Here is a 21,435-nt window from a genome sequence, read left to right on the forward strand (position 1 = left end):
TGTCCCTCACCCCCAAATTTATATGTTGGATACTTAAGTCCCAGTACTTCAGAGTGTGACCTTATTTAGAAATAGAGTCACTCCAAAATATAATTAGTTAAGATGAGGTCATTTGGGTGGGTCCTAATCCAATATGACTTTCATCCTTATAAAATGGAGAAGTTTGGACATACACACAGGTAAAGGGAGAACGCCATATGAAGATGAAGGCAGAGATGGAGGAGAGGCCTAGGAACAAGTCTAGGAACACCAGGAAAGCCCCAGAAGCTAGGGGAGAGGAATGGAACAGATTCTTCCTTACAGCTTTCAGAGGCAACCAACCCTGCTAAAACCTTGAATTTCTAGCCTGCAAAACTATAAGACAATAAATGTCTGTTGTTTGTGGTATTTTGTTAGGGGGGTGCTTGCAAACTAATACAGAGGGGGTCAAGGGGTGGTGTTGGAGGGAGGGGGAGAACAGGCAGGAGCTGTTTGTTCCCCGGGCTCCATTACTGTTGCATCCCCACAAGCTGGCTGCAGCTCTCTGCCACAGCTCCTGCCAGGCAGCCTTCTCTGTAACCACTCTCTCCCGGGACCCCTTGATACCCAGGGTGGGGAGGGGTGGGCCCCACCTCCCAGTTGTTGTTAGCCCCAGGACACTGCACTATTCCTTGATGTTTTTACTGAATCCTGCCCCATCTTTGTAAATATGCCCTATATTAAACTCTCATCCAGATACCCAGGTTGAGTGTGTGTGTGTCATCTATTTCTGCCAAGACTCTGACTGATACAGTGGGTATGTTTGGAGTCAGCAAAAAAATACCATTTGTTTGAGAATTTGAATGGGTCAGGGAATCTATAATCAGAATGGCCTAAGCATATTTACCACTGCATATATGAATGGCATAGAGGATGAGAGAGGTTGGCATGGGATGAGGTGGCATTGTCCAGAAAGATTTCCTTCATTTAGAAAACATTTATTGGAGGCCTTCTATCGTGAATCAAGCACTACTCTAGGTGCTAGGGGGTAGGGGAGGTGGAAGGCAAATGAATCACAGCCCTTGCCCTGAAGGAGCTCACAATCTAGTAACAGGAGACAGACATGTAAACAGTTATTTGCATAAAGCATTACAGGTGCTATAGTATAAGTCTGGGCTGAAGATAAGAGCTTTAGAACGGTCAGCATGTAAGAAAGACTATGAGAGCAGATGGGTTGGAGACTTAAGAACTGCCTCTTAAGTGACTGCAATAATTAAGGAGTGGACGACATGCCAAGATAAGAGATTAGGAAGGAATAATTACTATAGTCTAGTCTAGATATCTCAAACACTATGTCTTAGTCGGCACTATGTTGGCAGTGCTGCTGACATCAATCCGGGACCCTCTTTCAGTATGCTTTACTTAGACTATCTCACTAAATACTCTTTACAACTCTATAGCATTCTGTATTATCCCTATTTTATAGATGAGAAAATTAAGGCTCAAAGACTTTGAGTTATTTATTCAAGGTCACACAGCTAGCAAGTGGGAAAGATAGGAATTGAACCTAGCTCTGACTCCACAAAGTTTATGCTGTCAACTATCAGTATACTCAGAGAAGCCCAAGCAGAGCCAGGAGAGATGGTGATGCATGCAAGCCATGGAGGAGAGAACTTAAAGGCGAAATAAGTAGTCACCATGACAAATGCCAACAGAGAGATTAAACACGTTGAGGATTAACAATATCTGATTGGATCTTGTGATGAGAAAGCTTGAGGTGAGCTTTGCCTGAGTAGTTTCATTAGCAGAGTGGTAGCAGGGGAATAAATTGAAGCAGTCTGAAGAGCAAATGGGAGTTGGGAAGTGGAGACTCCTTTTCAAGGACTTTGGCATTAAAGAGCAGAGAGAAAGGAGGTGAAATTTAGAGGGGCTTAGTCAAGTAAGCCTTGCCTGAGGAGAAAGAGTCCCAGATGGATGCCAGCAGCAGTGGTGAAAGATCAGTGTTATGAAGTGCAGCCAGAAGGGCAGACAACAGGAAGGACGTGAGATCTGAGATGGTTGTTGGGATGGGATGGGTTAGGGAGTTCAGGAGGGAGAGCTAGAGAGTTTGGATCTGTCCAGGGTACTGGGAGCGAGGGACCTGCCAGCAGCTGAGTGGTAAGTAGGAATGGTTGGCGATGTGAGTGGCACAGTAGGACCCTGGCTCAGCCATTGGTGGGCACACAGACAGGGGCATGGTCCCCAGGCAAGAAGGCTGCAATCCTCGGTAGTCCAATTGGGCCTGGGAGGAACACAGGGGCAAGGGAGCCTTCTCTGAGGATCTAGGTAGAATTTCAAGGAGGCTGGGTTCCACTTCCTCGTAGACATCTGAGACTGCAGCCTTGGGCTGGGAGAGATGGGGGGAAAGGGGTCTGGATTAGAGCAGGTCCTGTGGGAGCAGGACCTGGACTGTGCAGAAAGGAGGGTTGGGCTGGAGGTAGGGCCCAGGGATGGTATATTTGTGGGCCAAGGGCCTTGGAGAAGTTGTGTGATGGGACAAGGAGCTCTAAGCAGGGCTGGTGGTGGGCAGTGGTATGGGGAGGTGCACTCACCGGACTCAGGGCTGCAGTATCCCTAAGGTACTGGCCAAGGACCCGGTGTAGGTCTGGAAGTGAGGGCCACAGGGCATGCCTCAGGCTCCTTGAGGAGAAGGAAGAGAAGGACACTGGGCTGTGGGAGTGAATTAGGAGGGGGGAGAGACCACTGAGGTGTGTGGGGAGAGGCAGTGAGGTGCGGGAGTAAGCTTGAAGAGGTAAGAGGAAGGTAGAGGAGCCCTCAGGTGGTGGGGTGAAGTCAGTGGTGTGGAGGCTCAAAAAAGCAGTTTGAGTGTCCTCAAACATTCTTGCCTCAGGGTCTTTGCACTTTGTATTCTCTCTGCCTGGAACATCGACTCATTTCCTCATTTTACTTAGGTTTCTGCTCAGATGTCATCCCGACAGAGAGGCCTTCTCTGACTACCCTGTCTAAAATAGAACCACCTCCCTTCCCCATCACTCTTTGTCTCCTGCTCTGTTTATTATTCTTTATAGTACTTGACTTATTGTATATTTATTAGAATCTTATTATATATATATATATATATATATATATATATATATAATGTAAATCCATGAGAGCAAAGAGTTTGTCTATTTGCTAACTCTTGGATCTAAAGGGTATAGAACAGTATCTGACCCATAATAGATTCTCAAGAAATTAGTTGAATGAAGAGAACTCGTGGGGGCTTTTATTAAGTTACTGGGGAAGATGCTCTCCCTAGAAGAATGTGGGTTAAGGTATGCCAGGGGAATCTCCAGTTCCTTAGGCTCATATTTCCACAAGGAAGGATTTTAGCTGAATGACCTTCGGGCCTCTTCTTTGTTTTTTTTTTAATTGAGCCTCTTCTGTGACCACATTTTTATCTCTCCAGGGGAGGAGGAGTGATGTATCTGGTAAACTGGGGGAAAGGAACTGGGTACACCCGGGCCAGCAGTGCAGCCTCCCTCTTCTCCCTCAACCTTTTAGCTGGATCCGGATACAGGCTACATCCCAGTCTGCTCCTACATTAGAGAGGATTAAAAGCTCAAAGACGAGTTCAAGGAGAGATGTGAGCCCCAAAGAGGGGCATCTAATCCAGCCTAGGGCCATCAGAAGAGGCCACCTGGAGGAGTCACCTTCTGAGCTGAGTCCTCAAGAATAAAGAGATGTTACCAGAGGACTGAGGTGGTATGGAATCTATCCTTTATGTTTATAACTTCCAGTGACATTTATCCTCAGCCTTAGTCTCTCCACATAAACAACTCATTTATTAACAGCATTTATTTAAGGGTGTGCTATCTGGCAGGCACTGTGCTGAAGATTTAAGGATGACCACGTAAGGCACAGGGAAGACATATAAAGAAATGAATGCAGTAAAATGCTTCCTGCACTATGAAAGAAGTCTGTATTGGGGCACGAAGAGAGTAGCCAATAGGGGAGGGTCAGGAAAGGTTTCCTAGGAGTTGGTGAAGAAAGTTATTTAAAGATAAATGGGTGTTAGTCATCCAGGGAGGATATTCCTGGCAGTGGGGACATTATGTTCAAAGGCACTGAGAAGTAAAACCACTGGACTTGTGGAGGAAATCACTGGCAGTGTGGCAAGGCTGATGCGCAGGGTGGGAGCTGGAAACACTGGCAGGGGCACAGCCTTGCTTGTTTTCCTAGAGCCTGGACTTTATCCTGGGGAGCTAACAGTGAAACTTAAGGAAGTGGAGTGACAAGTTCATGTGCGCCGTTTTAGAAAGATTATTCTGGTGGCTGTGTGCGGCTAGATTGGAGGCAGAAGGGGCTCCCTTTTGGTGAGTCCGGTAGTTCCTGCAGGGCTAGAGAAAGGGTGCTGTTTTTGAGTGAGGTTTAGGAGGTGGAATGACAGGACCAGACTGGATAATGGGGAGGGAGGCGCCCAAGTGGTCTGGCTTGGGTGACAGGTGGACTTGTTACTGAGATGAGGAGCCAGAAGGCAGGGCTGTTTGAGGTGTCCCGCAGAGTGGACACGTTCGAGTGTAAGGAGGCGGTGGGACTCCCAGGGAAGACGTGCGGGGAGCGGCAGATACCACAGGTCTGGATGTGAGATTGTCTGGAGAGCGGGCGTCATAGAGTGACCAGAGGATGCTTCTTTAGGGGCCGCCGGCCTTGCCCGGATCACACCCCCGTCTCCCACCTGGCCGGAGCGGTACCTGTAGTGCTCAGGAAATTGCCACCTCAGCAGCAGCAGGCCCAGGAGGGCGCTGACGCTCAGGACCAGGAGCAGAGCAGTCACCAGGAAGATCCAGACTAAGGGACAAAAAGCAGTCAGCCCTCAGGGGGAGGCGCCTGGCCAGAGCCCTGCCCGCAGGTCCACCAGCCCCACCCACTTGCTGTCCCGGGGCGCCGGGTAGGTCTGCACAACCTCAGCCTGGTGAGGTCGGAGCCCCGCCCCTCCACTCGCGCAGCCGCAGAGAGCCTTTGCCCCTGCCCGGCCCTCACCCGTCTCCGAGGCCGTCTCCACCCTCACTGGGTCGGACCAAGAGCTCCAGGGACCTTGGAAGGTGGGGCCGTGGAGCCTGGCGCGCAGCTGTACGCGGTAGCGGGAGCGCGGGCGCAACTCCAAGGTCTCTCCCTGAGCCCCAAGAGGTGGCTCCAGCACCTACGCAAAGGTGCAAGCGGGTGGTCAGGTCCCCGTGGGACGGCGTTGGGGAGAACTCGGCCTCTGTTTGACCCCAATCCTACCGCCTTGAATCCCCGGGGATTCCTCCAAAGCGCCTCACTGGCAGAAAACACGCATCCCCGGCGGAAACTGGCTGGAGAGAACACTCGGACGGAGAGCCTCGCCCTGCCTGGCGTGGTACACCCCTGACACACTGACTCATCTACACACAGAACTACTCATCCTGACACATACATACGATCCATCGGCAGACATCCGGTACACACACACTGACCAGGGGGTGAGGGAAACCCCGGACACACTCAGATACTCATAGCCGTGTAAGTGAAGTTGCTCAGTCGTGTCCGAGTCTTTGCTACCCCATGGACTGTAGCCGACCGGGCTCTTCGGTCCATGGGATTTTCCAGGCAAGAGTACTGGGGTGGGTTGCCATTTCCTTCAGCGGATCTTCCCGACCTAGAGATCGAACCCGGGTCTCCCACGCCCGAGCTACCAGGGAAGCCCATAGCCATGTAAATCAGGCCACAAATAACATCCTTTCAGTAGAGGATGCCAGCACTGTGCTAGGTGCTGGGGGTACGAGGAGAGTCCAAGAAGAGGGAACAAACATCGCGTATACCAGCAGGAAGACATTATTAACTTGATCAGTAGTAAACATTTATGAATTGCTTGTGACAAGCCAAGCCTTGGGGTAGGCATTGGGGAAAAAGAAAAACAAGGTCTCACATGTCTTATGAAGAAGACATCCAAACAAGTAAATAGTTACAAGAAGTAATGAGTGCAGTAATAACAATATAAGTAAGGTACCACAGAGCCCTCAAAAGAGTGTTAAGCTGACTGAGTTGCTTGATTGTGGGTTACAGAGTGTTCTGTGTACCAAGGGCATGCATAGGTGGGCTAGAGGGTCAAAGATAAAACAGTGGTAGTAGAGACGTGAGGCCTATTAGTACAATAAACTCAACTAAATTGTTGATAGAGGGAAGGGGCAAGGGAGAAGGAGAGAAGAGTCAAGAATAATTCCAGGCTGAAGTAACTGGGTTAAGTGTTGGTGCCATTGTCACGGACAAGGAACAGGAGAAGTAAGTTTGAGGAAAAAATGCTGTATTTTTCGACTTTATTAAGTTCAACAATAGCCAGAACTTATGAATGGTAATGTCAGAATTGTAGTTACCCCGGAGGGTGTGTATGTGTGACCAGAGGGCATAAAATACTTCTGGGGTACCAGAAACAACCTTTCTCTTCATCTGGGTAATGGTTACATGGATGTATACACATGTACAAATTAACCAATTGTATATTTAAGATTTGTGTTACTTTATGTAATGTATACCTCAATAAAAAAGTAAAAAACTCTGGGGAAGAAAATGAGTTCAGTTTTGGATATACTGAGTCTGAAATGTTCTAGGGGGCTTTTAGGTAGAACTGTCGAGTAAGAAGTCATATATACCTGTGGTCAATGAGAATAAAAGTAGAGAAAGAAACTAATATTTAATGTCTATTGAGTGCCTTCTATCTACCAGGCAATATGCTAAGTATCTATATATTTAATTTTTACTATAACTCTGGAAAGTACATAGCTTTATCCCCATTTCACCAGTGAGGAAACTTAGACTTTTCAGAAGTTTAGGTAATTCACCTATGGTATGGAAGTTATTTTCCACATAGGTGTTGGAATGAGTTTGGGATGGTTAATGTATAGTCATTGAAAACATGGAATCGAAGCACTCACCTAGGGAGAACAGCTAGATGTCGGTAAAGAATCTCCTTCAATGCAGGAGACCTGGGTTCTATTCCTGGGTCAGGAAGATCCCCTGGAGAAGGGAATGGCTACCCATTCCAGTATTATTGCCTGGAGAATTCTATGGACAGAGGAGCCTGTCGGGCTACCGTTCTTGGGATTGCAAAGAGTTGGATACAACTGAGCGACTAACTCTTTCACAGAAGAAAAGAGTCTAGGATGGGACTGCAGGAAGCACAACCTATTAAGGAAGTGTGGAAAAGAAGAGCCCAGGAAAGAGTGAGGAGGTTCAGTCAGAGAAGTGGTAGGAGAATCAGGAGAGAATGATGTCCCAAAAGCAAAGGGAAGAGAACATTTTAAATGGGCATAGTCAGCAGTGTCACATGTCAAAGAGAGATTAAGATACCAGTTGAATCAGATAGAGATAAACAGCCCAGACAGAGATACACATGAGTATACAGTGATATCTTGGTTATCACTCCTGATAACAAACATCCTGAAACTCAGAAATACCCCGAATATGAGGTCTGGGGTCATTTGTAACTTGACTGTACCTTCCAGTCCTGATGGCCTTCTGCTGTGTATCGGAGCTGATAGCAGGTTTCTTGGGCTGCCCAGGCTGATGGATGCTGCCATTCCAGTTCCAGCTGCCCGCTGGAGACCTCCCTCCAGTGCAAGTTTGGAGTAGGGATGAGCACTACAGGGATGTCACCAGGGACTGGCCTAAGCCCTTCTGTGCATGAGACATCATGTCACCGGGGCCATGGGTCAGAAGTATCAGAGCTGGTGATCCTGGGCATGGGGTCAGACAAGGTAGGGGTGGGAACTGTGTGGGAGGAGAAGGGAAGAAAGTCCTTACCAGCCTGGTGGATCCAGAAAGGGGAGCCCAGGTAGCTGTGAACAGCACCCTGGGCTGTGGTCACCTCCACAAGGATGTGAATAGCACTGTTATTTTGTGACTTGAAGTGGCAGCGGGAGAACTGGGAGGACTGTGATCCTGAGTTTTTCTCCTCTTCACACTTCTCCCAGACGGGGTCCCTACAAATCAGGCAAATAGAGTCATTTGATTCAATGCCTGCTTCAGAGACTAATCCAGTCTCACAGGGAATTCGATTATAATCTAACTTGTTCCTTGGACAGGCCTCCAGGGCTTTCTCTCTCATGCTATGTATTTTTTTCTGAGGTTTGCTTTGGAGTTCAGCCTCTTCTTTTTAATAAAGAGGTAGGGACTTCCCTGGTGGCCCAGTGGCTAAGAATCTGCTTTCCAATTCCGGGGGTGGGGGCGTTGATCCCTGGTTGGGGAACTAAGATCCCACATGCCACCCGGCAACTAAGCCTGTGAAGAGCAAATAGAGAAAAAGCCCAAGTGCTGCAACAGAGACCCAGTGCAGCCAAAAAAAAAAAAAGCAAGAGCTAGATGAAATAGGGAAATTACATGGGCTACAGAGTTCAGGTCTTGGCTTATTGGTGTAAAACTCTGGGCAAATTACTTAATTTTCATCTTTTCCTCAGTTTCCTCATTTGTGAAATGTGTCAATAATGCCTACTTTGAATGGGATTGTTTCAAAGAGTAAAGCAAAACATATTTATGTTATGAATCTGTTCTCATTAGGCAGCCTTCTTAGTCACCTCTAAATGCTATTTTACTAACAAATTATTGCGACAGTCTCCTAACTAGCTTTTCTGCCTCTGTTTCTGTCACTCCCTTCAATTTGTTCTCCACACAGCAATCAGAATTTAGACCCAAAATGTTGATCTGATAATGTCCAGAATATATGTCAAAGCTATCCCTTTATTTTGACTTTTATTCTTGCCACATTAGATGAAACCATTATCTGCTGCCTGGATTAAGGCATATTTCTAAATGGTGATCCTGCTTCCACTCTTACTTCTTTTTAACTGCACAGAGAAACATCTTTTAAAAATGTAAACACTTCAGCAGCACATATGCTAAAATGGGAATGATACAGAGATTAGCATGGTCTCTGGGCAAGGATGACATGCAAATTCATGAAGCATTTCATATTTTTTAAAACGAACTTATGGTTGCCAGGGGCAAGGGATTGTTAGGGAGTTCGGGATGGTCATGTGTACACTGCTATGTTTAAAATGGGTAACCAACTAGGAACTGTAGTATACTGCATGGAACTCTGCTCAGTGTTACGGGGCAGCCTGGATGGGAGCAGGGTTTGGGGGAGAATGGATACTTGGATATACGTACGGCTGAGTCCCTTTGCTGTTCACCTGAAACTATCACAGCATTAGTAATTGGCTGTACCTCAATACAGAAGAAAAAGTTTAAAGTGAAAAAAACGTGAACCGTACGGCGTCACATTGCTGTTTAGTCGCTGTGGTGTCCGACTCTTTGCTGGCCCCATGGACTGCAGCCTACCCGGCTCTTCTGTCCAAAGGGTTTCCCAGGCAAGAATACTGGAGTGGGTTGCCATTTCCTTCTTCAGGGGATCTTCTTGACCCAGGGATTAAACCCGCATCTCCTGCATTGGAGCTGGATTCTTTACCTACTGAGCCACCTGGGAAGCTCATATCATATCACTCTTGCTTAAATCCTTCCATGGCTCCCCATCCCAAATAAAACCCAAACTCCACCCCAGAGCCTATAGGACTTCATATGGTTGAGTTCCTCCCTGCCTTGCCGTTCTCATCTCCTACAAGTCTCACACAAGGTGATGACCCTTCACCCACACGGGCCTTTTCTCTGTGCTGCAAACATACCAGATCCACTGTCTGTGCAGTTCACCTTGCCCTGGATTGCCCTGCCTCTAGATCTCACGTGACTCGTTTCTTCTCACCACTTGGGTCTCAGCTCATCTGTCACCTCCTTGGCAAGGCTTTCTCCATCCACTCATGAAATTAACACCCACCCCCACCCTTCCACTTAGTTTTTATCATTTAACCTTGCTCCTTTCTTTCTTGTTGGCCTCCCCCCATTCCCCTCCCCCAACTAAAATGTAAGTCCCCACAATGCTGGAAGCTTCTCTGTTTTTTCACTCTATCCCTGGGGCCTGGTACATAGTCACCTTCAAGAGTTGTTTGTTGAACAAATAAATCCTGTCTCCTTCCTGGTTATAACCTCTAAATAGCTAGCTATTACTAAAATCATTTACCATTTTATGTATTTTTATGTTTACTAGGTTATTCAACAAATAATTTATACTATGTGCTAGGTACTATGATAGACCCTATGAATACACAGAGGAAGAATTTTCAAGGAGCTGTCATTTCATTGGGAAAGGGAGAAAAACAAACAGATGATATTTTTCTGTGATGTGCACAGGCTGGCTTAGGAGTAGCAAGGAAGATCATCTAACCCAAACGCGGAGGGTCAGAAAATAGTTCTTGTACAAGGCAGTGCTGAGAATGAGTCTTGGACTATAAATAGGACAAGCAAAGGGTACAAACAGGCATCCCAGGCACATGCTTGTGCACAGATAAGAGATATGGTACTTTGGGGGAAACTCTAAGTGGTGCAGAAAGTTTTTAGCACAGAGGGCTTGGTGGGGAGTGGTAAGTGTGGGCAGATCAAGGTCACAGGTGGCCTTAATGCCTTTCTAAGGAGCTTGAACTGAATCTTGCAGCAATGATGGAGACATTCAAGGATTTTAAGCAGAGAACTGTCATCACTAGCTTTGTACTTTAGGAAAGTCTCTCTAACTGCAGTTTGTGAGAAAGGATCTGTGAGGATGGACTAGAAGCAGAGAAATTTATTAGGACAATGTCATGGAATTTTCCATGCAAAGTGATGAGGATCTGAAAGCAGGATTGTGGCAGTGGGGGTAGAGAGAAACAGATGGATTCAAAGAGGGTACTGAAAAGGTAGAAATGACCAGAGTTTCTGATTGGATGTGGAGGGTGTAGAAAAGGCAGAAGTTCAGGGTGGAAAAGTGAGTTGATGGCAGGATGGACAAGAAGAGGAGGAGCAGGTTTTGACAGAGAGTATGTGAATTCAGTTTTGCCACCCTTTCATTCATGGCCCTCTTCATAGTATGGAAATCTATACAGCTATTAGAAAGAATGAGTTACATCATTACAGATGTCCAAGACATATTTTTAAGTAAAAAAGTAAGTTAAAAAGAAGTAAGTTAAAATGAATCATACATATAATGTGATCCAATTTATATTGAAAATTAAATATTATGTTTGCTGCTGCTAAGTCGCTTCAGTTGTGTCTGACTCTGTGCGACCCCATAGACGGCAGCCCATCAGGCTCCCCCGTCCCTGGGATTCTCCAGGCAAGAACACTGGAGTGGGTCGCCATTTCCTTCTCCAGTGCATGAAAGTGAAAAGTGAAAGTGAAGTCGCTCAGTCATGTCCGACTCTTCGCGACCCCATGGACTGCAGCCCACCAGGCTCCCCCGTCCATGGGATGTAAATGCATAGAAAACTGGAAGAATACACTAAAACTGTTAATGGTTTTTTTTCATCATTCAATCATTTTTTATTTTTAACTGAGCACTTACTCTGTTCTAGGCCCCATGGTAAGTGAGAATACATTGGTGAGTAAAAGCAGACACTGACTTTGCCCTGATGGATCATGTTTAGTTAAGATCAGCCTTTCTCAACGGAGCTCTGAGAGAGAATTTTGTTATCAATCAAATAACCATGTGAGGTATAAATGTAAAATTATAACTATGTTAAGTATTTAAGAAGGAGAGGTACACGGTGCAACAAGGATATATAATAGTGCCACTGGATCTAAGAAGGCAGGTCAGGGGAGGTGACATGTGAGTTTCGATCTGAAGGATAAGTAGAGTTTAGGTCAAGATAAACAGGCTGGGTAAACAACATGTGCAAAGATTCAGAGGCAGGAGGGATTGTGGTAGGTGAGAGGGAATGAAAGTAGGCCAGTATTGGAGCAAAGAGCACAGAAGGCAGCATGGAATAAGATAAAGTTGAAGGCACAGATACGGGCTGAGTCTTTTAGAACTTTACACAGTCACAATAGAATTCTTTTCTTTGTCCTAAGATCAGTGAAAGCTATGGATCTTGGATGAGTTTTAAGCAGAGAATGTTGCATTTATTTTTCTGCTTTTAAAAACTCACTTCAGCTCCTGTGTGGAGAATGTTTTGGAGGATCCAAGAGGTGATCAGTTAGTAAGTCTTCTCAGTAACCAAACTCAGAGAAGAAGACAGCTTGTACTAGGGTGATAGCTGTGATGAACAAACATGGACAGATCCTAGAGATGTTTAATAGGTAAAATCAACAAGACTTGGTTATATATTAGATGTGAAGGAGGTGACGGATCAGTGAGGTGTTTGGTGGGAATGCTTGACGACCAGGTGAAGTTTTGATTGGATCCAACAGATAGTGAAAAGTTGCAGTACATATTTGGAGAAGGAAATGGCAACCCACTCCAGTGTTTTGCCTGGAGAATCCCAGGGACAGGGGAGCCTGGTGGGCTGCCGTCTATGGGGTTGCACAGAGTTGGAAACAACTGAAGTGACTTAGTAGCAGCAGCAGAAATAGCAATACATATTTGAGTAGGAGAAAGCCATGCAACATTTAAGAAAGCTCAGTTTGTCAACAGTATGCAGGGGCGGGTAAATTGGAAGTAATAGAGAATGTAGGCTGTTGTAATGGTCCAGGTGATATGATTACACCGAATCAAACCAATGCATTCCCAGGGGGTGAAGAGATGTTGAAAGGATACAATACCCATTGGCGGATGAGAGCATGGAGGGCCTTTGGTTTGGAGAATAAGGAAGGGGACTGAAGAGGATCAAGAACAATCTCTCCTTTCTTTCTGCAGAGTTGTGCCTCTCTCCCATGACATCAATCAGCGGTTCTCTTCTCACCTGTCTCTGGGGCAGCACCGTGCCCTGCTGTGGTAGAAGAAACCTTGGGAGCTGGCATGGTCCTGTTGTTGCCACTGACAGGTAACATTCGTCAGGTCCAAGGTAAAGCATTGTAGTCCAATTTCCCCTGGGATCAGAGAAGGAGAGATCCCCTGGAGGAGGGTGTGGCAACCCACTCCAGTATTCTTGCTGGAGAATAGAGGAGCCGGGTGGGCTACAGTCCATAGGATCGCAAAGACTGAGCATGGATGTGGAGAAAGAAGCCCTATCAGAGCCCACGTGCTCCTACTCCATAGGGTATCCAGATCATCTTTACACACATAACTTGAATGTTTGCTCCTATCCTTTCTTCTCTCCTTGAATATAGTCCATCCTGCGCAGTAGCAAGTTTGAGATCATCAGGAAGGACCATGGTTCTCTGAGCTTCTATATCTAGCCCAGGCATCTCTAGAGATCTTTTCTATCTCCTCCTCTACTCCTCTGTTGACTCACCTGCATCACCAGGCAGGTCCACAGTCACTGGGAGGGACCAAGATCCCCAGGAACCACGGAGAGAGACCCCATCAGGTTGGCTGCGTAGCTGGAGCCAGTAGGAGTTACCAGGCTGGAGTCCTGAGATGAGGCAGCTGCCACCCTTCGTTGTCAGAGATGGAGCCTTGGGAGAAGAATCCCAGCCTCACAATCTAGGTCTGCCTCTCAGCCAAGATAGCCTCCATCTCTTATATTTGAAGCCCCACAACATGCCTGTGGAGAGACACTCAGTTCTTCACTGGATATGATACGTGCACAGACTGGGGGCCAGGTCTGTGGGTTTCAGGTGGAGTTCAGGGTTTTTTAGGTTTCCCTGGTGGCTCAGACAGTAAAGAATCTGCCTGCAAGGTGGGAGACTCAAGTTTGATCCCTGGGTCAGGGAAGATCCGCTGGAGAAGGAAATGGCAGCCCATTCCAGTATTCTTGCCTGGAGAATTCCACAGACAGTGGAGCCTGGTCGGCTATAGCCCACAGGGTTGCAAAGAGTCAGATACGACTGAGTGACTGATACTTTCACTTTCAGGGCTTTTTAGGGAAACCCCCACTAACTTGGGGACCTGAAGCGCTCAGTTGTGTTGGTCTGAATGACCTAAAGTGGGAGATTCCTAAATAAACATGGCTTCTGAGAACTAATCGGAGCCTATGCTAGCTCTCCAAGGGCCAACCCAGTCTGGAATGCCCAAAGCATGGCCTGTCCTTTCTTGGGGCAAAATTGAGGGTAAGAGATAGGAGGTGGAGCAGAAGAAGGCCAGGGTACCTCTCTAGTTGGGGAGGTCTGCTCCGGTCCAGTCTGTTGAGGCATCATGGGCTGTGAACATGGAGACGGGTCCAGGGCTGCCGCTAGGTTTGGCCTCCGCCGAGCTGGGCAGCAGGTTTCTGCAGACAGCAGCTGTGTGACTGTGGCGCCACTGGAGTTCCTGGGGTCCTTGGGGCCATAGCGGAGTTCATGCCTCAGAAATTCATTGATTTCGGGAGCTGGGGCCTCCCAGCTGATCTGAAGTTCCCCTGGCTGGCTCCCACCCATGGCCTTGATGAGACTGGGGGGAGTTGGCAGGCCTAAGGGAGAGACAGAGCACATCAGAACTCTTTGGGTGCTGCAGTCTACAGCTCAGCCCGTGGACTGTGGAGAGGGGTGCTGGAGGCTGGGGTGAGGGCAGCCCCTGGGGCAGGGGCAGGGAGGCTCCTTATCCTGTTCTGCACCACCAGTGGGTAGGCTCAGTGCTCCTCAAGAGCAGGGACCCCTCCTCATCTGTGCGTCCTTGTCCTGATTTCCAGTGCCTAGCACAGGGCAGGAATTCTGTAACTGATGAATGAGTAAGCCAATGAATAGGTTAATGATGGGAAGGTCAGGGTGTCTCTGGTGTGAAACGAAGTCTAGCTCTGGACGCCGAGGCTAAGAGGAATGAGAAAGGGGGGCTCGAGGTGCCTCTGGGAGTCTGGTAGTTGGGGGGCACCCGTGTCATCTTGAAAGAGCACAGCTCGGTCTGATTCCAAGAGCTGGCCCGAGGGTGGCAAACAGAGGGGCCAGGTTGACAGGAGGATGCTGCTTACCCACGGCATCCACAGAGAGCACCCGCTGGGTCAGATTCTGGTTCAGAAACACGTTCTTCACCCAGAGGTGCAGTTGAGAGAAGAGGCGAACTTCAGCCTGGGCCGGAAACTGGCACACGTAGCGGGTTCTAAAGGGCATCACATGCTGGGAACTCAGGGGGCAGGTGCGGGGCTGCTCCCTGTGGGCACAGGAGAAGTCTGGGCTACCTACACGCTCACCTGTCCAGCCCTGAGGACCCAGGTCTGGGCCCAAGCCCGACTGCTGTTTCCATTACCGCCATTTCTCTTCTCAGCGCCTGGGATGGGTGGGATTAGGGGGTATGTAGGGGCTGGAGCTGGCTGTATCCAAAGCACCTCTGTTCATTAAGTGGCTACTTCGGTCTCGTACTTGGACTAGTCCTCTGACAGGGCCAAAGGCAGGGAAGCTGCTGGAATAGGGCTCAGCTGTAGTATGCACAGGACAAATACAGGGGAGTGGTATATACACGATACACATATGTGATACATATGATACAACACATACCCCGGATAGGCATACAGCAGCTGATACATTTCACTGGGCGCTCCCTCTTCCTCATCCCAGAAGCAAGTGAGGTCCTCAAAGGTTCGAGAGAAACAGTTCAGGGACTCTGAGTCCGAGGCCAGCGAGGAGACATCTGAGGAACAGCTGGTGAGTTGGGCTCCTGGTCCTCCCCGGCATGTTTGTGGGCAAGAGTAGGGGACCAGTGGGGGCCTCCCACTTTGCACTTCCCTCCCCACTCCGCCCGCCCAGGGCTCCATCTTCCTGGGTATGGGTGTTTGCTACCCTCCACACACCTCACCTTGGCTGGTGACTTGTGCCAGGTATTGGGGGACCGGGAGGAGGTAGGAGATGACCGCCAAGAGGGCCCAGGAGGGCATCTTCTCCGGCACTGTGTGCCTGCCTCAGCCCATCCTCCCTTCAGGAAGCTGGGCCCCAGTCCCCTCCCAGGCCAGCCCCTCAGGTTCCTGTCAGATACAGCCCCACGTCCTGTCCCTGTCCCTGCCCTTGTGGGGCCCATCCAGACCACACTGGGGCTGGGGGCCAGGGGAGGGGGCGTGGGAGTGGGCAGGAGGGAAGGGGGAATTTGAAAGGGAGGATACAGGCCTTTCATCAAGAGAGAGATGGGGGATTGCGTTGGTTTTTTTTTGACCACGTACCAGAAGCAGAGTAAGCCTCTGTGTTGGTCCGCGTTCACTGCTGGAGAAGGCGTATTGTGAGCACGGAGAGCGACACTTACTGAGTGTTGTTCACTGCTGACACGTGTTAGGCACTTTTTATCCCCTGATTCAGCCTATCCTCATAATAGTCTTATTATTTCCATTACAGTGATGGGGAAGCTGGAGACGCAGATGAATTGCACATTTGCCTAAGGTGACGCACCTCCTAAGAGGCAAAACTCAGGACATCAAGCTTAGAACCTAAGTGTTTAACAACCATGCCAGCGCCTCTGGAAGGTGAAATCCACCAAGAAATGACTGTCTGCCTTGCAGTGGTGACAAGATGGTGGCTGTTTCCACTTTAATAGGTTCTGTCACTTTGTGCACAAATAAACATGTTCTCCTTGGAACTGGACAGCCCCCTCCACCGTGGGGAGCCTCCACAGCTACCTTTCATCCTGTTGCTACTCAGAGTGTGGTCCATGGACCATCAGCAAATGCACTACCTGGAAGTTTATTAAAATGCAGACTCTTGGGCCCCGCCCCAGACCTTCTAAAGCAGAATCTGCACTGTCCCCAAATCCCCAGATGATGTGAGTACATATTAAAGTTTGAGAAGCTCTGGGCTTCAGTGCGTTTATCTGGTTGGCTCAGAATCAAGGGATGGTTGGTCTCAGCTCTCCAACTCTAGCTCATCTTCACATTTGTGGTGGAAGAGTTGGTGGAATCCCTTCTCTGAAGCCCAAGTCCCCTCCTGCGACTATTGTAACTGTGGTGGCTTTTGCGCCGACTCTCAGGAGCTTTGACTCTGGCAGCGCGTGGGGCCAGTGCAGGCCATGGTAACTTCCCACATTTAGCCCCGCCGACCTCACCTGGGGCTCCCCTCATTGGCTTTACAGACTGAGTATCCTTCTTTCTTCCTCCTGAATTAATGTTATTAACAGAGTGCTGTAGGGAGGGGTAGGAGGATTGTAGGATGTGAAACCTTCAGCCTCACCTGTGAGGTCTTAGCTTCTCTGGCATCACTTCTCTGAAGAAGTCCCTGAGGCCAGATTTGCCCTGATTCCCATCCGTCTCTCAGGTTCCATGGGACCAGCTTCCTCTGCCCAATGGAGATGACGTTGGATGCCTCTCCCAGCCCCCAAGCAAGGGGCACCAAATTTGTCGGGTCAAGTGAGAGGGGAAATAACTGTAATGTTCATGGAGTCCCATGGCTTTGATGCTGCGGATGTGTTGATGATTTCAAAATTAATGTCTCTAGCTGTGACTCCCCCTCCTGGGCTCCAGATTTGGATCACCAACTGCCTACTTCGAATCTCTACTTCCATGTCTAATGGACATCTTATACTTACGATGGCCAAAATAAAACTCTTGAGTCTGGCTTCCTCCCTACACCTTTTTTGTTTCCTCTAGTCTTACCTACTCTGTAAGTGGTGTCACCATCTACTCAGTTGATTAAGCACCAAATCTCAGTACTCCTCAATTCCTATCTTCCTTTTACTCTACATTCAAGTCATTAGCAACTCTTGCCAGAAAGTCTTTCAAAATGTACCCTGAACCTGAATGCTTTTTACCACCTGTACCCCTACCATTTTAGTCCCAGTTTGAGTCACTGATAAGTTTCCTGACTGCCTCCACTATTAATCCCTCCAGCAAATCTTCCATAGAATGAAGTGAGATGTTCCAAATGCATATCACATTTCTTCACTCCCTTGCTTAAAACCCCTATTGCTTCCTACTGCACTTAGCATACCTCCTAAAGACAAGATCCTGTCTGATCTGACCTCAGCCTACTTAGATCCTATCTCCTACCACTGTCTCCTTCTCTCTGTATTGGTCACAGTAACCTCATTGTATCTCTCATTTGAATTCTCATCATGCTCAACCTTTCTGCAATGCTTGGCACTCCTTTCCTTCCTTGGGTTCTGCAATATGTCACATTCACCAGGTTTCTTCCCACTCCTGTAATGTTCCCTTCCAGTTTCTTTCTTTCTTTGCTCCTTCTCTTAAATGTTATTGTTCTAAAGATCTCCTTGCTTCCCCCTTTTTGTTACTAGTTTCTGAGTAGCCTCATGGCTTCAGTTCCATTTATAAAATCTACCAGTAACTTTCCAAATCTTAACACTCTTGAACTTCAAGTTTTCAGTTACTTACTAGACATCTTGAGTTGTTGTCCCATGGGTGCTTCCAGCTCACCGGGTCCCAAATAGAGCTATTCCTACCTCCCTCCTATCTTCCCTTTCTAGGTTTGCATCTCCCCATAGGCAACCTGGGTGTGTAAGCTTGGAACCTGAATGTTACCCTCAAATTTTCATTTTGCCTCCACTCCTGCATGCAGGTCTTACCAAGTCCTGTGAATTCTACAGAGAGAGTTAGGGGTGCAGAGCCCACCAGACAAGGGGCTTGTTTATGACCATCAGAGAGTTGAGTTGGGGCCTGTTTGCTCCTTCATGGAAGGAGGTCCAATTATCTGTCCCTTTCATCTTCCCATTTTTTTCTGCTTCCACACAGCTGAAGAAAGATGCCTTCCTGGGCCCTCTGCTTTTGTAGAATATCAAACAAGGACTGGGGTAGCCCTCGGGGAAAGATCATTTAGGTCTGCTACTCTCTGGTCAGAGTCCAGTGGGTCCAGCCCAGGTCAGCAGGCCTAGACTTTCCTGTTGGGATATCAAGCCAAAGCCCTGGCCTACAAAACTGTATTTATTCTCTGTACAGCCATTGCTGAGGGAACTCAAAGGGTTGCTGTGTGAGGATTGGCTCAGGCAGGTATGTGCTGTTGATCTGCTCTTTGGTGGGTGGTGGGAGTCCTGTTGTGTAGCATTTGCTGACCTTTGTGGTATAAGTGGGCTTCCCAGCTGGTGCTAGTGGTAAAAAACCCAGCTGCCAATGCAGGAGATGTAAGAGACTTAGGTTTAACCCCTGGGTTGGGAAGATCCCCTGGAGGAGGGAGGGGACAGCAATCCATTCCAGTATTCTTGCCTGAAGAATCCCATGGACAGAGGATCACAAAGTCCAGTGGGTCCAGTGGGTCCAGTTGGTCACAAAGAGTTGGAGAAGACTGAAGCGACTTAGCACGCATGCACGTGGTATAAATACTCCAGGGATTTCCCTGGCGGTCCAGTGGTTACTTCCAATGCAGAGAGTGCGAGTTCAATCCCTGGTTGGGGAAATAAGGTCCCATGTGCCACATGGTTAAAAACAAACAAAAAACCCAAGACCTGCAAAACAGCTAATTTCAAGCTACTCCTGTGATGTGCTCCTGCCCTGTCCCTCCCAGATTTCCCAACATTGTCATTTTAATCCAGTCAGAAAGCCTGGGAGAGGCAGCTTTGGGCACTTGGTTTCTCCATCTCCCTGCCTGTTTTGCAGCTTTGCCAAGCTTCTCTCTAGAGTCCTTGTTGCACTGGCATCTGGGGCAGCGTGTCAGAGCAGTGTTTCCCCATATTTTCTTCAGTGTTATGTTTGCCATTGCCGTTGTTAACAAATGATATCTCCTTACTCAGAACCTTTTCTGAAGCTCAAATTTGCTTTTATTCTTTCCCTGCTTAAAACCCTTTCATGATCCTTTGGACCAAGGCTCACCTCTCGATGCTGGAGCAGAAGCCCTTTGCCTCTCTTCGTCCCATTCCTGACTCTCTCCTTCGCGATGCCCGCCTCGCTCTTTCCCAAATGCGATCCCCTTTCCTGCCACAAGCCCTTGCTTCCCTGAGCACAAAACCCTTCAGAACCTTGCAACCTATTGGAACTGTCTTTGTGATTCAAGATTTGTCCTGAGGGGACTTTTGGGGACTCTTCTCTCCCAACTAAATGTAATGGGTGGTGGCGGGGTTTGGGGGGAGTCTAACTGTAAAAGAAAAATGCAGTGTCACATTTCTTTCAGAGGCCTGGTAACTCTTCTGTGACCAGAAACAATGCGTTAGCCTTTGGGCCTGGGAAGGATTTAGAGAGCTAATTTGCCAAATATGAAATTCATGAGAATTTTGAAGTGTATAGTAGTAACTCCAGAGAAGAAGAAGGAGGGCTAGTAAATGAAAGATAGCAGCCCGAGGAAAAGACGTCTTCACCAGGGAGAAATTTCAGTAGAACGGCTGTTGGAGGAAAATTTTAGAACAATGATGCCTAATACTCAGTTTTAAGTTTATACTCTCTCTTCTGTGAAAGCTTAGCTTCCCTAAAGCATACTATTGGTACAGGCATTCTATCCACGAAAACTTACATGGTGTTTTAGCAACAAAGGGAAAAAGGTGACAATATCTGAGGAATCAAGAGACAATGGCAGCCACATAGAGTGAGCAAAAAGTGATGAAAAATTTAGCAAGAGCAGGAATTCAGACTGAGAGGCAATCATGAGGATGTACTAAAGTCCTAGTCAAAATAGAGACAGGTATGGACTTTCCAGAGGATGTGGAGTAGGGACAGGGCTGTTCTGATCGGATGTAAAGGGAAAAGGTGACCTCAAAGGGTAGAACGCCTTGAGGATATTTGGGTTACACCCACATTCCTCCCTTCCTCTGAGTCTCCCCAGAATTTTGCGCCTCTATTGGGCTGTTTTATATATAAACAGCCACGCATACCTTTGCCTTTGCTAGACAAGATGTCAACCCTGCTTAGAGGGTACCATCATTTTATACTCGTGCTTCCTGGGGTAAAAGCTGGATGGGGTGGGCCAGCCTCTTGCTCTCTAATTCCCTGTCTCACCAGCTACCACTAAAGAGTGCTTGCTGTTTGCCAGCCCTGTCCTAACGCATTGTCTCATTACATCACATGAGGAATTGATTATATGCCCTTCTTCTTGGACTTCCCTGATAGCTCAGCTGGTAAAGAATGCACCTGCAATGCAGGAGATCCCGGTTCAATTCCCGGGTTGGGAAGATCCACTAAAGATGGGATAGGCTACCCACTCCAGTATTCTTGGGATTCCCTGGTGGCTCAGCTGGTAAAGAATCTGTCTGCAATGTGGGAGACCTGGGTTTGATCCCTAGTTTGGGAAGATCCCCTGGAGAAGGGAAATGCTACCCACTTCAATATTCTGGCCTGAATAATTCCGTGGACTGTATAGTCCATGGGGTCACAAAGAGTCAGACACGACTGAGCGATTTTCACTTTCACGCTTTCTTACCTGGCAGAAGAGAAAACCAAAACTGAAATGGATTAACTGAGTTGTCCAAAGTCATGATTCAGGGGTAGAGCTGAGATTTGAATTCAGGTCTGTCTGACTCCAAAGCCTGTTCTTATAACTTCTACATGGACACCTCTGACGAGGACTACTGTTTCCTTCACTTCATTCACTTACAGGAAGTCCCCTACATATGAAACTTCAACTTGAGGACTTTCAAAGATGCAAACGTGCATCTGGTGCCAGCAAGGGACCAGAACCTGTGCCATCAACGTCAGACGTGAGTGAAAGTGCAGCTTGCCGTCTGTCTCCTATTGCTGACCATCCTTCAGCTCTGCCATCTCC

The 21,435-nt window shown here is 47.9% G+C and overlaps 1 protein-coding gene, 1 long non-coding RNA gene and 1 other non-coding gene across 6 annotated transcripts; 2 read left to right on the forward strand and 1 right to left on the reverse strand.

Moving 5' to 3' along the window:
- Nucleotides 1-940: 940 nt before the first annotated feature.
- On the reverse strand, nucleotides 941-15,835 carry MPL (MPL proto-oncogene, thrombopoietin receptor). Of its 2 annotated transcripts, XM_027537540.1 has the most exons (12): nucleotides 15,617-15,835; nucleotides 15,319-15,451; nucleotides 14,796-14,974; nucleotides 14,002-14,300; nucleotides 13,206-13,368; nucleotides 12,714-12,840; nucleotides 7,759-7,937; nucleotides 7,454-7,596; nucleotides 4,981-5,140; nucleotides 4,692-4,788; nucleotides 2,550-2,637; nucleotides 941-2,344 (listed from the first exon to the last, which is right to left on the reverse strand). In XM_027537540.1, exons 1-12 carry the CDS (start codon nucleotides 15,693-15,695, stop codon nucleotides 2,057-2,059), a joined length of 1,935 nt encoding a protein of 644 aa, XP_027393341.1. In that variant the 5' UTR covers nucleotides 15,696-15,835; the 3' UTR covers nucleotides 941-2,056. The 2 variants fall into 2 exon arrangements, with proteins under 2 accessions (XP_027393341.1, XP_027393340.1); XM_027537539.1 differs by lacking the exons at nucleotides 941-2,344; nucleotides 2,550-2,637 and having other exon boundaries at nucleotides 3,506-4,788.
- Nucleotides 2,028-16,594, forward strand: LOC113890017. Of its 3 annotated transcripts, none has more exons than XR_003510399.1 (4): nucleotides 2,028-2,115; nucleotides 12,668-12,815; nucleotides 15,379-15,465; nucleotides 16,144-16,594. It is a non-coding gene; the product is annotated as an uncharacterized LOC113890017 (long non-coding RNA). The 3 variants fall into 3 exon arrangements; XR_003510400.1 differs by having other exon boundaries at nucleotides 12,668-12,794; nucleotides 15,328-15,465; XR_003510401.1 differs by having other exon boundaries at nucleotides 12,668-12,794.
- LOC113890576 lies at nucleotides 8,826-8,929 on the forward strand. Its single transcript, XR_003510540.1, has one exon. It is a non-coding gene; the product is annotated as a U6 spliceosomal RNA (small nuclear RNA).
- Nucleotides 16,595-21,435: the final 4,841 nt, after the last annotated feature.

Source organism: Bos indicus x Bos taurus, chromosome 3 (assembly GCF_003369695.1).
Source record: "Bos indicus x Bos taurus breed Angus x Brahman F1 hybrid chromosome 3, Bos_hybrid_MaternalHap_v2.0, whole genome shotgun sequence".
In the NCBI taxonomy this organism is placed as follows: domain Eukaryota; kingdom Metazoa; phylum Chordata; class Mammalia; order Artiodactyla; family Bovidae; genus Bos; species Bos indicus x Bos taurus.